General features: G+C 41.7%; 1 protein-coding gene, 1 non-coding gene and 1 pseudogene across 7 annotated transcripts in view; 1 reads left to right on the forward strand and 2 right to left on the reverse strand.

The window, feature by feature from the left end:
• The window catches only part of Rad54l2 (RAD54 like 2), a 126,338-nt gene that overhangs the window by 79,578 nt on the left and 31,194 nt on the right, over positions 1-15,566 (forward strand). For all 6 annotated transcript variants that reach the window (XR_003846532.1, XM_008849614.3, XM_029554368.1 and 3 more), the window contains exon 3: positions 14,522-14,720. Coding sequence is in view for 5 of the 6 variants with exons in the window: in XM_008849614.3 (XP_008847836.1) it covers positions 14,522-14,720 (199 nt within the window). In the remaining variant the exon portion in view is untranslated. The remainder of the gene's footprint in view (positions 1-14,521; positions 14,721-15,566) is intronic.
• LOC115067084 lies at positions 5,557-6,737 on the reverse strand (annotated as a pseudogene).
• On the reverse strand, positions 7,589-7,692 carry LOC115067148. Its single transcript, XR_003846582.1, has one exon. It is a non-coding gene; the product is annotated as a U6 spliceosomal RNA (small nuclear RNA).

The following is a 15,566-nucleotide window of genomic DNA, read 5'->3' on the forward strand; positions in this document are numbered from 1 at the left end:
AAAAAAAAATCTGGAAAATTACATATCACACAAACTTTGTTAGCTATTTTTAGTGTGTTTTGTAATACCTCAACTCAGATTTGAGATTATTGTATATTTTGGATTAAAAAAAATTAGTGGAGGCTGGCTCAGCAGTTAGGAGCACTGGCTACTCTTGCAGAGGACCTGGGTTCGATTCTTAGCACCCACATGGTGGCTAACAACTGTCCATAAGTCCAGTTCCAGAGGATCTCAAGCCCTCTTCTGACCTCCTTGGGCATTGTATGACATGGGTGCACTTATATACATGCATGCAATCTACTCATACACATAAAATAAAAATAATAAATATTTTTTAAAAATTAATACATTTTTATATGGATCCTTAAATTTACAGACCAATATCCTGGTCACCACCCATCAAAGTAGCTTCTTTTTCAACAGACAGAGGTTATTACAGAGTTATATCATTGCTGAAGAGGGGGTGGAAAAAGTGTAAGAGCCAGGGAGGAGGTGCATGACCATACGGAATTAGTCCTACAGCCGCCTGGGACCATTCTTATACAAACCTGCAGCAATGGTGTCAGCATGCACAAGACCCATGCAGGCTTAGGCAGACAAAAACATAGCACAGAACTACAGAAATGAACAGCAAGCCCAAACCTTAGTCAAATAATTATTGGCAGCTGATTACTGCTGGGTGAGGAAGGGCTGATTTTCTTGAAGGGAGAGACTCTAGATAGACTGGCTAAATCCCGATGGAGGAACTTTGACTGAGGGGTATCTTGGGACACTAACTTTGCATAATAGTCCTTAATACAAATGACAGAATGTATGAACTCAGTGGGGATTGGGGGCATCCCGGCTCCCACTGGGTTGTCTAAAATAAAATAAAAAAGATGGATATGTCGGGAAATGGGCCGGTAAATACTTCCGTTATTCAGGCTGACCTAAAACCTGCCATAAAGCACAACATCAAATGACGCAAACAGAGGACAGCATGCCACACCAATGAAGAGGAGACACATAGCCAAATGAACTAAAGAGAGTTGGGCAGGGGGTATAAAAGAGAGCTCTAATGGCACAATAAACGAGCTTGCTGGCGTCTTGCTGATGACTAGTATCTCCCGAGATCTGTGTCGTTGATGGGATCTGAGTGGGAAAGAAGTATAAAGATGATTTTGTGTTTGAAATACACAAAAATTCAATAAAATAGTACATTTTTGAATTGTATTGTGTTAGAATGCTTAATTTTAAAAATTGCTGTGTGTGTTGGTGACTTGACTTCCATTAAAAAAAATATTGTTAAATGAGTGAAGTATGGTGGTGCACACCTGTAATCCTAGCACTTGGGAAGCTGCATGATGAGATTTGTTTTGTTTTGTTTTGAGACAGGGTCTCACTGTAGAGTACTGATTGGCCTGGAATTCAGAGGGTTTTTTTTTTTTTTTCCTGCCTCTACCTCCGGACTAAAGATGTGTATAACTCTTGGCCTTTTTTTTTTTTTTTTTTTTTTTGAGACAGTCTCACTATATAGTACTGACTGGCCTGGAACTTGCTATATAGACCAAGATAACCTTGAACTCACAGAGTTCTGCCTGCTTCTGCCTCTCTGTTTGTTTATTTATTTAGGTAGTTAGTTTTTATTCATTTATTTATTTTTATTTTATATGTTTGAGTGTTATGCCTACATGTGTGTAAGCGCACCCAGTGCCTGTGGAGGACAGGACATCGGATCCCCTAGAACTGGACGGTTGTTAGCTACCATGTGGGTGCTGGAATTTGAACCTGGTCTTCTGCAAGAACAACCGCTGTAGAGTCAAATTTTTGTCCCCAAATACCTTTCGGTGTAGGTCCTTCCACTAGAGCCAGGTTAGCCTAGAGTCTCACCCTTAAATATTTTAAGATTTGATTCTCTCTTTCCTAGCAGTCATCTATTACCAGTAGTTCCTCAGGTAGAGTTGGGGTTTCTTACTCCCTTTCTCATGTCTATGCTGGGATTTTGTCTGGCTTGAGCTAGCTGGCACTTGGGCATGCTGTCACCGTTGCTGTAAGTTCATATGTGTAATTGCCTGGCTATTTGGAAAACTCTGTTTCTTGTAGTCATCTACCACCTCTGGCTCTTACAATTTTTCTGCCTCCTCTTCCACAATGTTCCCTGAGCCTTAGGAGGCAGAAGTTTGATATAGGTGTCCCATTCAGTGATAAGCATTCTGCAGCCTCTTATTCTCTGCACGTTGGCTCATTGTGGCACTCTGTGTTAATCACCATCTGTTGGGTAGGGAAGCTTTTCTGGTGAGAGTTGAGGGATACATTATGGGTATAACAATAAGTCATCAGGAGTTGGGAATAATGAAACACTTTCTAATTGGATTAAATTCTACATCATAAGATAGAGCCCATTCCTGACATTGCTCTCAGACCTAGAAACATGTGGCTAGAAACCACAGGTCATAGAGGAGAGCCTAATACTTTTATTCTGCTAAATAGATATAGTATTAAACTGCCACTTGATTTATTTTTATTTTGTGTGTATTAGTGTTTTGCCTGCATATAGGAGGCCAACAACCATCCTTAACTCCAGTTCCAGGGGCTCTGATGCCCAAGGAGGACAGAAGAGGCAGTAGGATACCTGGAACTGGAGTTATGAACAGTTGTTAGCTGCCATGTTGGTGCTGGAATTTGAACCTGGATCTTCTACAAGAACAGCCAGTGTTCTTAACCGCTGAGCCATCTTTCCAGCCTCTTGATGCCCTCTTCTGACTTCGATGGGCATTGCACAACACGGGTGCACTTACATACAGGCAATACACTCATACACACAAAATAAAAATAATAAATAAAATATTTTTTTTAAAAAAGAAAAGTAGTTGTTTTTCCCCCAAAGCCATAAGTTTACCTAGTCAAATTTGTGGTGGTGATATTCATAACTCATTCTCAAGAAGCTTATGTAAGTATTCTTCATTTGTTTATATAATTAGTGATTGTTGCTCATGGCTGACTCATATGAAGGAGTAAGTTCAGGGATATTTGCACCCAAGTCTGCCTTTCTGATCTCAGCCAGAGTGGTGATAGTCATTGACTTTTTTTTATGTGTATGTGTGTATTGCCTGCATATAGGTAAGTGTACCCATGTCATGCAATGCCCTTGAAGGACACAGAAGAGGGTGTCAGACCCCCTGGAACTGGAGTTATGGACAGTTGTCAACTGCCATGTGGGTGCTGTAGAACCAAACCCCAGTCTTCTGCAAGAACAGCCAATGTTCTTAACTGCTGAGCCATCTCTCCAGCCCCTGTCATTAATTTTTTTTTTTTCTTTTTGTCCTTTTTTTTTTGGTCTTTTTTGAGACAGGGTCTCCCTGTAGCCCCAGCTGTCCTGGAACTCGCTATGTAGACCCAGCTGGCCTTGAACTCACAGAGATCTGCCTGCCTCTGCCTCCTGAGTGCTGGAATTAATTCTTTTTGTCCTTTTAGAGACAGGATCTCCCTGTAGCCCCAGCTGGCCTGGAACTCGCTATGTAGGCCAGGTTGGCCTTGAACTCACATTAAGGGCGTGGACTACCACGCCTGGCCAGCCATTGACTTTTAAGCTATACAGATATTAATATACATCTTTTGTGTTACAGAACATAAGACTTTTTTTTTTTTTTAAATATAGGCTCAGGCTGGAGAGATGGCAGCTGTTAAGAACACTGGTTGTTCTTGCAGAAGACCCAGGTTTGAATCCTAGCACCCACATGACAGATGACAGTTAACAACTGTCCTTAACTCCAGTCCCAGGGGATCTGACAGCCTCTTCTGACCTCCGAGGGCATTGCATGACACAGGTGCACTTACCTACATGCAGGCAATACACGCGTACACATAAAATAAAATAAAAAATAGATACAGGCTCTTACCAGGTAACTCTGGTTGGCCTAGGACTTACTATGTAGACCAGACCAACCTGAAACTCACAAAGATCTGCCTGCCTCTGCTTCTGGAGTGCTGCGATAAAAGCTGTGTGTCACCACATCCATTATGACTCTACCTTCTTTTGGGACTTGTTGGATTACAGCCCTACCACCCTACCTACCATTGCTATTACACTTGGCTACGTTCAGTCCCATGCTAGACAGTAGTTAATAGGCTTCATAACTTGGAGTGAATGATAGTAAATCTGTTTATGATTCTGAAAACCCAGCAGTTTGTGCTTTTTCTCTTCCCAACAACAGCCCACTTTGACAGAAACCAGAACAAGGAAATAAGTTGGCAACAAGTTCTCACTGCCCAGCAGATTGATTTCAACCCCTTTGGCCTGACCTTTCAGAAACACCCTCTTATGTTCTGACTCTGTCCTGTCTGCTTACTCTTTAACCTTGCTTCCAACTCTTTCTCCAAGTAGTTACTCAATAAATTTGCTTGTGAAATAGAAGCAAAACAAAATAAGACCTAGTATTAAGGTCATTATCAGGACTAGGGGTATAGCTCAGTGAAAAATCAGAACAAAACAAGACCATTATAGAACTAGGACAGAGGAATCAGCAGAAACACCAAGCTGAAGTGTCCCAGTCCCAAGTGTAGTTGGTGTGCAGGCCAAGCAGCAGTGTTGATTTGATGTAGGTACTTGTTTAGCAATGGCTATCCCCTCAGGGAATTTGCTAGCCTACCAGCTGTTCATTTGGGGGGAGGAATTTGGTAGTTTTCTCTTTTAGGAAGGAAGAATTTAGGGTTGTGAGTTGGGACAGATGTGAAAATTCTGTTCATCCCTCTTTGAGAGTGTTGAGTGCTTAAAAGAAAGATAGTTCTTTTAAAGGCAAACAGGGGGCTGGAGAGATGGCTCAGTGGTTAAGAGCACTGACTACTCTTACAGAGGACTTGGATTCCGTTCCTGGCACTCACATGGCTGCTAACAACTGTCAGTAATTCCAGTTCCAAGACATCCTCTTCTGTCCTCTGTGGGCATTGCACACACACTTATATTCATGTAGGCGAAATACTCAGATACATAAAAAAAATAATAAAGGCAAATAGAATTGCTGGCTTTCCTCTGCACTGCTTCAGATAGAATTTGGAGAGGACTGATTTGGGAGGGCAGCTAGTTAGACTTGGTGTTTTACTTTGAATCCCCCCCCCGTAAGTCTGTTTATTGTTAAGATTTAAAATGATAAACTGGCATAGTATTTACTTGGCAGTGCAATGTTATGATCCAAGGACATAGTTCCATGCATGAAGGGACTCAGATGATACTCCCCTGATAATTCCACAGGATAATCCAGCATCATAAGCTATTCTTCATAGAATTGGACTTCTATCAAATTGACACAGTATCCCCATGTAAAATATTTCCTATTCTATTTGAACACTTCTTTTTTATTAAATTTTATTATTTTTATTTTATGTGTATGCATGTATTGCCTGCATGTAGGTAAGTGCACCCGTGTCATGTAATGCCCACGGAGGTCAGAAGAGGCTGTTGGATCCCCTGGGACTGGAGTTATGGACAGTTGTTAGCTGCCATGTGGGTGCTGGGATTTAAACCTGGGTCTTCTGCAAGAACAACCAGTGTTCTTAACCGCTGAGCCATCTCTCCAGACCCTATTTGAACACTTTCATTGAAAGGTCAGAAATCAGTTTGAGAAACCACCATGTGAAGTCTGTCTTTAATTTTAAAAATATTATTATTCATGTGGAAGTATGTGCAAGTGCACACATGTAGTCAGATGACAACTTTCAAAAGCCCATTATTTCCTTCCACTATGGTTTCCGAGGATCAAGCTCAGGTTGTCAGACTTGTGTTATTGGCAAGTGCTTTTGCTCACTGAGCCATCCTGCCACCTGTTTCTTTGTGTTTTGAAATGGTCTTGTTATGTGGCTTTGGCTGGCCTACGACTCACTGTCTCTAACTTGCAGTGATACTCTAGCCATTATCTCCCAAGGGCTGGAATTGCTACTATGTCTGGCTCCATTTTGAATTTTCTTATGGAGATGTAGAGATTAGAATAGCTGTCAAGTCATTAATCACACAGACTCACTTCTTTGGCATACCTTTTCAGTACTGGATTAGTTACACATTGCCTAGCATGTGTGACCCAGTAGCTGTCACTTTTAAGATAGTATCTGAGTAAGACATCACCACATGGTTTTTTGTATATGTTTCTTCATTATCCAGCAATCACCACTTGGTCGGTCTCTATTTCTATGGCATCTTTGGTTTCTGTTTAATTATTTCACATAATGTGTCCCCATCTTTACCTGTCAGAATCAGTAACCTTTTCCATTGACCACGGAAGCCTGGCAAATTAATGTTGTCACTAAAATGAGAATATTCCCAAACTGCTTCAAGAATAGAATTTTAACGTTTTTATTAGGTGAATCTTGATCGTAAACCATATCATCGGTGCCTTACTAAACCAGGCACACATCGATATCTATCAATGGCTCCTCCTCAAACTATGGTTGGTAATCACCTCACCTGCCTAGTACTGTCCTAGCTCCATTCTTTCATTCTTGTTTTGTTCAAAAGACTGTCAGTTTCTTTTTTGCCTTGTGCATCACTGTCATAAAGCTGAAGATCCAGCAATCATTCCATGTGGATAAATTCTCAAATTGGCAACACTGCCATTTTTATTTATGTAGGTTAGTAAATAGCCATGGTCCTACTAGATGTGCATTGACCCTGCTTGTAGAAAATTGACTAGAGACTTTTTAGAATGGTTTCACCTATCAGCTTTGATGCTAAACATGAAAGAGAGCATGTTGTGCCATCTTGCTGCCATAGTGAGGAGAGGCCCTGTACCACACCTGGGGAGGCAGCCATGGGATACTGGGGCTATACAGTATGTCAGGCTGTGATTGGCAGAGCTTCTTTCTTAATTTAACTTAGTCTTATTGTATTCTATTCTAGTCTACATCCCCAGACCCAAAAGCAGTAACTTCTATAAATGGTGCTTACTATGTGTATTTTATTTATTTTATAATTTATGTGTATGAGTGTTATGCCTGCATGTAGGTAAGTGCACTTTTGTCATTCAGTGCCTGTGAAGGACAGAAGAGGCTGTTGGATCCCCTGGAACTGGAGTTACAGACAGTTGTAGCTGCCATGTGGGTGCTGGGATTCGAACCTGGGTCTTCTGTAAGAACAGTCAATGTTCTTAACCTCTGAGGCATCTCTCCAACCCCCACATTATTTCATTAAAAAAAATACAATTATTGTTTGTTTTGTTTGAGACAGATCTCAAGTAGCCAGGCTGGCATGGAGGTATGGAATTTACTATGTAGCTGAGGATAATCTTGAACTTCTTATCCTTTTGTCTCTACCTTCCAACTGCTAGTATTATGGGCATGGATGTACACCATACCTGGCTTAGGTTTTTTTGTTGTCTGTGACAAGGTCTCTTTAGGAATTCCTGGCTGGCCAGGAACTGACTGTGAGACCAGGCTGGCCTCAGACTTGAAGGACTCTTTCTTCCTCTGCCTCCCAAATACTGAGATTACAGGTGTGCACCACTATGTCAGGCTGTGGCTTAGTTTTAAAATTATTATTGTTGGTTCATATTAATTTTACATATTTGCTTTAGTTCTTTATTTAGACTGTCATATAATTATCACTATAACCATTCTTTTTTTTTTTAATATGGAATGCTTCATGAATTTGTGTGTCATCCTTATGCAAGGGCTCTGCTAATCTCTGTATCATTCCAATTTTAGTATATGTGCTGCCAAATTGAGCACCACTATAACCATTCTTACAGTTCCCTTTTTATTATTAAGGAGCATGAAGCTGTAATAACAGGCAATGCTAGAAGTTAAACTTCAGCATAATCAACCTTTTCACTGTTATCTCTTAGGAAATGGTAGCTTACGATTTCATGGTATTCTGAAATCTGTTTCAATATGAAAGAGACCTTGAGGAACCTAGACTGCTAATAGGGTGAGGAGGAGGTTTTGCTAAGCCAGAGAAGGTGAATCTGTCTGACACATTCTGAATTCCTTGACTTGGCTACTCACTGGTAAGATAGATCGTTTGTTGTTAGTGGTGGCTGAGTGATAGAATGGCCACCTCTGATAGGCTTTTCTTCCATTTTAGGGACAACGGATTCCTAGTTTACTCATCAAGACTCACAGAGAGGACCGGGACAGTAGTAGAGGGCTTGCCTGACATGTGTGAGGCCCTAAGTTCAATTCCCAAGGTAGCTATGATGGCCTATGCCTTTAATCCTAGCACTTGGGAGGTTGAGGGAGAAGGATGAGGAGTTAAAGTTCATCCTCCATTCCTACTACATAGAGAGTTAAGAGGTCAACCTAAGCTATATGATACCGTGTTCCCAACAAAAACAAAATAGTAACCTTGCTTTACCAAAGCCTCTAGGATTGAATTTTCTTATTCCATAAACAGCTTGAGACCACTCTGTGTGTGTATGTATGTCTGTTTTTTAAAGACAAGGTCTTAGTAAGTATCCCCTGGCTGGCCTGGAACTCACTATGTAGACTAGGCCGGTCTTGAACTCACAGAGATCTTGCCTGCCTCTGACTCCTGAGTATTGGGACTGAAGGTGTACACCACCACACTTAACCCTGATAAATTTTTAAAAGATAAACAAATGAGTCAAATCTCACAGAAAAATCCTAAATAATAAATATAGACGGAAAGAGAAAAATAGAAAACCATGATTAAAAAACCATAATAGAGCTGGGTGTGATAGCACATGACTTTAATCCCAGCACTCAGGAGGCAGAAGCAGGCATATCTCTGTGAGATCAAGACCATCCTGGTCTACATAGAAAGTTCCCGGTCCAATTCGGGCTACAAGGAGAACCTGTCTCAAAACTAAAACCAAAACCACAGTAATCATTTCTCTAGGTAAAATCTTGATGAATGTTAAATTTGTTGGTGAATGTTCAGAAATGTTTTAAGAATTTTTATGAGTGTTTTGCCTGCATGTATGTAAGTGTACTACATGTATACAGTACCCACAGAGACCAGAAGAGGGCTTTGGAATTCCTGGAACTGGCATTATGGATGATTGTAAGCTGACATGTGGATGCTGGGAACTGAACCTGGATCCTTTCCAAGAGCAGCTGGTACTCTTAATCACTGAGCCTTTGCTCTAGCCCTAGCTAGTGAACCTTTAAAAAAATTGTTTTGTGTATGAGTGTATTTATTGCCTGCATGTATATAAGTGCACCCATGTTGTGCAGTGCCCATGGAGGCCAGAAGAGGGTATCAGATCTCCTGGAACTGGAGTTATGGATGGTTGTTAGCAGCCATGTGGGAGCAGGGAACCAAACCTGAGTCCTCTGCAAAAGTACCCAGTGTTCTTAACCACTGAACCATCTTTCTAGCCCCCAACTGGTGACCTTTTAAGAAAGTACTTTTAGTTCCAATATTTCTCTTCGTGCGTGTGTGTGTGTGTGTGTGTGTGTGTGTGTGTGTGTGTGTGTGTGGTAGGTTTAGCGTACATCTAGAAATTCATTGAATTCCTTGACACTTCCAGGAAATTTAGCTTAATTCACTCTGAATGTGGACTGAACTTAGTGAGTTGCTTCTAATGAATAAAATACAGGAACAAGAATTTTGCATAAGGAGAAACTCAGCAGTCTCCCTCTACTTTAAAAAAAATTATTAATTTTATGTGTATGAGTGTATTACCTGCATGTATGTAAGTGCACCCATGTCATGCAAAGACTGTGGAGGCCAGAAGAAGGTATCAGATCCCCTGGAACTGGAGTTACTGACATTTGTTAGCTGCCATGTGGATGCTGAGAATCGAACCTGGGTCTTCTGGAAGAACAGCAAGTGTCCTTAACCTCAGAGCCATCTCTCCAGCCCTGCCCCCCCACCTTTGTTTTTTTAATTTTTTAAAAATTTAATAACCACATGATTGGAAGAAGCATTTCATTACAGCTTTAACATATTCAGTAACACACTCCAGAGCAAGGATACATCTCTTTCAAAAGTGGCTGTAAATTTTTAGGTTCACAGTTGAATTACTACCGTTATACAATATTGAACTCAGTATAAACCCTGTAAGGTATAAAATTGAATGAGTTTTAACCCTTTGAAGAAGATCTCCATTTCATTTTAAAATATGCTGTTTCTTTTTTTTCTTTTGGTCTTTTTGAGACAAGGTCTCCCTGTAGCCCCAGCTGACCTGGAACTCACTATATAGACCAGGCTGGCCTTGAACTAACAGAGATCCACCTGCCTCTGCCTCCCGAGTCCAAGTGCTGGGATCAAAGGCATGTGCGTCACCATACTCAGCCCAGCACTCTTCCTGGCTTATGTTGGGAATGTAAACAGGCAGGAGGGTGGAGGACTTTTCTCTGGGGAAATCACTGAGTGAAAGAGAGAAACACTACCTCTAAGGGCCTTTGGAAATCTCCCTGACAGAATGTTTCCCCACTTCGACACCCTGCAGAGAAGCTAAATAGATCTTTCAATAACCAGAACGCACACAGTGATTCTCCCCATCTTCCCTAACGTGTTGATTTTCTGTGTGTATATCATACTGAACATCCCACACACTCTTATTCATCTATGTACTCACTTCGCAAATGGCACCTTCCCATAGCCTCCCCCCTCCCACATGCTGGAGCCCACATACTCTGTCATCCCCATTATTGTCCTCTATGTTGTTGACACCCCCAGCCATTCTCCAGTGCTTGTCTGTCTGCTGAATCTAGTCAGCCAATCTAGAGATCCTTGTTTTTGGAAGATCAGCTGTTCCTCATCTAGCAGCAATCAGTTGTCAATATTCCTTTAGATAAGATTGGGGAATGAACTGCTGTTCATTTTCCCAGTTCTATGCTGGGTTACTGTCTGGGAGTCTCTTGGGCCACCCTGGCTAACAACTCAAAAGAAAGTATCTCCTATCTGGCATTGTTGCTTGTTAAGCAGCCTTTAACTATACATATGGACTCTTAAAAATTATATTGGGACTCTCCCGCCCTCAGGCCTCTCTGGGGGTAAGTCTACCATGCAGTCCTCTGCGCCTTGACTCCGCCAGCCGCCCTCACCCTTCCATCTCCCCCGCTGTTCTCTACTCCTAGCTTGGGCCCTGTGCCATTCCTAGTCTTGGGGCCCCAGACACCTGGGGAGCCACTGCTGATTCCTGACCCTGTTCACCCCCACGGCTCAGATAAACCAATTTATTTTTATTCTTAAGGTTGTTTGAGGATCTGTTCCTTAGGGGTAACATGGGCTTGGGAGGAGCCCCTAGCTCCTTTCTTTTACCAGTTCCATCTATGTGAAGATAAGTCAACGGTCCTGCTCGACCATGGCTGCCTTCGCTCAGAAGCATGGAGGAAATGTTTACTCTGTGTTGACTCTCCTCTTTGTAGACTGGACACTGGTTCAGGTCCATCTGGTGGGGTCTCCTTGGCCTCCTTGCTCAAGAGGACAGGTGATTCACCACCATTATAGGACATTTTGAGAGATTCAATTAGTCCCCTGGAACTAGTCAACCTAGAAGAGCAAGGAGCAAAAACTTTCCTTTTTGTCCCTCTGACCAGATCCCCATTTCCCCCTTTCTCCCTTAATAATACCCTTCTCGTATGGTCCCACCTCTTTTGAGCTCCTTCTTTCCCTTTATCCTCTAGGTTCCTTGTATATCCTTCCCTCCCTAACACCTGTTTTCTACTGTTCTTCTCTTTCAGATTCCTTACTTCCCTGATTCCTCTTCATTATCCTGGTTCCTGTAGTTATTTTGTGATACATATTCAGTTTTAAGGATTTGGGTCTAGGATCCATGTTTGGAACTTACCCCGTTTTGTTTTTTTTTTTTTTTTTCTGAGTCTGTGTTACTTCACTTAGTATAACAGCTTCTCATTCCATCCATTTACCTGCAGATTTCATGATTTCATCTTTCTTTACTGCTGAGTAAAATTCCATCGTATAAATGAACCACATTTTCATTATCCACTTGTCAGTTGAGGGACACTTAGGTTGCTTCCATCTCTTAGCTATTGTGAAAAGGGCAGCAACAAACGTGGATGTACAAGTTTCTCTGCAATAGGATGAGTTCTTTGGAGTTCTCCACATTGCTTTCCATAGGGGTTGAACAAGTTTACAGTCCCACCAGTAAATTTATTTGTTATTACTTTTAAAAATATTTTATTATTTTTATTTTATGTGATGAGTCTATTGTCTGCATATATGTGAGTATACCCATGTCGTGCAATGCCTGAGGCAGTTGTTAGCTGCCATGTGGGTGCTGGGATTTGAAACCTGGCCTTCTGCAAGAACAACCAGTGTTCTTGACTGCTGAGTCATCTCTCCAGCCCCTTATTTATTTTTATGTGTATGAGTGTATTGCCTGCATGTATATAAGTGCACCCATGTTGTGCAAAGACTGTGGAGGCCAGAAGAAGGCGTCGGATCCCCCAGAACTGGAGTTACTGACATTTGTTAGCTGCCATGTGCATGCTGGGAATCGAACCTGGGTCTTCTGGAAGAACAGCAAATGTTCTTAACCTCAGGGCCATCTCTCCAGCCCTGCCCCCCTTTTAAAAAAGACTTTTTTTTTTTTTTTGGTCTTTGTGAGACAGTGTCTCCCTGTAGCACCAGCTGACCTGGAACTCACTATGTGGACCAGGGTGGCCTTGAACTCACAGAGATCCCCTCTGCCTCCCGAGTGCTGGGATTAAAGGCATGCACCACCATGCCCGGCTTAAAAAAGACATTTTAAAATAGATTTTAAACACAAAAGGGCTAAGAGGAAGAAAGATGCTCTCAGAAAACACCGAGCATAGGTATGGCTTCTCAAAGAAGAGTTGCCCAGATACCACTTCAAATCAACTGATGAAGGTATATGTATAAGTATGTTGATATTATGTGCCAGATAAGGTGTAATGAGAAATTTCACCTGTATGATATTCTTCCCCTCAAAGACATAACCCCAGTCTAATCATGAAAAAACACCAGACAAACCAAAGCAGGGGGCCTTTCTATAGAACACATGACTAAACCCAGGACTTGGAAGTTTGTGGCAGGAAATTCTCAAGTTCCAGGCTAGCCTGGGCTACATCTAGAGCAAGACCTTATCTTGAAAACAAAAAGTGTGTGACCAGTGTCACGATGTTTTTTATGTGGGCTCCAGGGATTGAACCTGGATATCTAGGCTTGTGTGGCAAGTAAGCACTTCACCTGCTGAGTCATCTCCTTCACTCTTTTCTAAAAAGCATCAATGTCATAAGAGACTAAACTGAGAAAGTGCCACTACTTAGGGAGGCTAAGGAGACATGACACCTAAGTATTGCATGCCAGCCTGGAGAAAGTTCTATAACAAAAAAGACAGTAAATGGAAATTCTGTGAAATCAAATGAAGTTCATAGTGTGGTTAATGCAAAAAACAAAAAAAGTCACCAAAAAAGCAAACCTGGGAACTGGATAATCCCAGCACTATGGAGGCAGGAGAACATAGAGTTCAAGGCCAGCTTGGGCTATGTAGAGGGTTCAAAGGTAGCCCAGGATAGATAATGAGCTCTATCTCTAGGCCAGCAAACAGCTAGGGATGTACCTTGGTTGATAGAATGCTAGTGTAGCATGCTTGAAGCTCTCGGCTTGATCCCTAGCAATGAATAAACTGGGCTTGGTGGTGGTACATGCCTATAATCCTAGCACTCTGGAGGTAGAAGTAGGGGGAATTAGAAGTTTAAGGTCATCCTTGGCTACAATGGGCATTCAAGTTTGGCATGGGTTACATGAAACCCTGCCTCAAACCCACCCCAAACAGACCTGAGTCCTTCCTGTGTAAGAGCCAAGTGGCATAGCCTAGAGCACCTCCATTCTAGCCCTATGTTGTAGTTTTGCAGTTCTCTTACCCTTGGGAAAGACCTTTTGGTTGTGTAGTGCCTATATCTAGGTGCTTCTGGAAGATTTGGGGATAGGTTTAGGGTTTATGTGATTCTCAAAGCCTGTTTACTCAGTAAAATTCTGCCAAGCAGGACGAGGAGAAAGCTGTGAAGATGAACCCTCCTGCCTTGACCCTTTTAGTGTTTGATGCCACGAAAGACTTCAGGAATCACTATCCCTTTGCCTTTGTCTGAAGGAATATTTTTCCTGTTGACAAAGGGTGAAGGGAGTTAGTTGCTTAGGGTTACACAAATAAGTGTGAGCTGTATTTGGAACCTAGTTTTTTAGTCACTGTGCTTTTCTGAGTATTTTTTATTTTTTTTTGAAACAGAGTCTCATTATATATTCCATATTGGTCTCAAATTTCCAAGTGCTGAGATTACAAGCATGTACTACTGTACCTGGCACTTTTTGAGTATTCTGAGGCCATGAAGTCTCTCATTTCTGATCATAGCACTGAATGGTTGTTGTCATTTGTTGTGTGCCATAGAATTAGGTCTAGGTGCATATACTATTTACTTCTCATATAGCTCTGAAGTATAGGCATCACTATCTTCATTTTATAGATCTATCTACTGACATTCAGGGAGATGTTACTTTAAGTTACTAGTAAGTTGCTGAGTTGAAATTTGAACCTAGATATGTTTGGTATCAAAATCCACCTCCTCTCTCACAAGTAAAGCCACATCTTTCCCCTTGTTTTTTCAGACCCATCCTCAGAAGGCATGTGTGGCACTGAGCATGCACAACTGGGGGAAGATGGGCAGCGGCCGCCGCGGTGCACTTCAACTACCTCATCTCAGTCTGAGCCTTCAGAGCAGCTTAGGCACCAAGGCAAGATCCTAGCCTCCGAAGACCCAAAAAAGAAGAGAGCTCAGAAGCCCTCTCATATGAGAAGAAATATACGGTGAGCTGTGTTCTGGGTAAGGGGAATTGGAGGGAATACAGATAGCTCTTTTATCATAAGACTGGCAATAGCACAAAGACTAATTTGGGCAAGGAAATCTCTCTAATAAAGTGTCCAACTATGCACCCTCATTAGTAGTAAAGGTGGTGGGTGGTGTATGCTGAAATATCAGCACTCAGAGGCAGGGGCAGGAGGAGAATCTTGAGTTCCAGACCAGCCTTGATACATAAGAAGACCCTGTTTCAAAACAACACCCCCCACCCCCCATCCAGTTGAGTTATTATCTTAGAATTCAATTTCAGATGGTAGGGGACTGACTTAGAGTGGAGCTTCTTCCTTAGGCTAAGAGATGAGCAAATGTGAACTTTCTTAACTATCCAGATCCTCAATAACCTTTCATTTTGCCAAATAACCTGTTCTATAAAAGGAGATAAGTGACATCATTTTCCCTTTTGTTCTATTTTTTGTTGTTATTATTCATTGTTTTAGCAGTATCTTAACATAGTAGCTTAGGCTTGCCTGGAACTCACTATGTAGCCTTGGCTTTGAACTTGTGGCAGTCATCCTACCATAGCCTCTCAAGTGCTGGAATTACAAGTGTGAGTCACCATGCCCAACATTACCCCACAGTTTTTAGATAACATAATAGTAGCTTGAAAGTATTACTCCAAGTTCAGAGAATAAGGATGTAAAATCCCTATTTTTCCACCTAACAACTGTATATTATTTATTCATTTATGTATTTATTTATTTACTTGTGTGTGTGTGTGTGTGTGTGTTTTGTGTGTTTGTGGCATAGTTCAGGTTTCTGTGCCTGTGTATGTGTATGTGGAAACCACAGCAGGA

This window comes from Nannospalax galili, unplaced genomic scaffold, assembly GCF_000622305.1.
Source record: "Nannospalax galili isolate Female #2095 unplaced genomic scaffold, S.galili_v1.0 scaffold851, whole genome shotgun sequence".
In the NCBI taxonomy this organism is placed as follows: Eukaryota; Metazoa; Chordata; class Mammalia; order Rodentia; family Spalacidae; genus Nannospalax; species Nannospalax galili.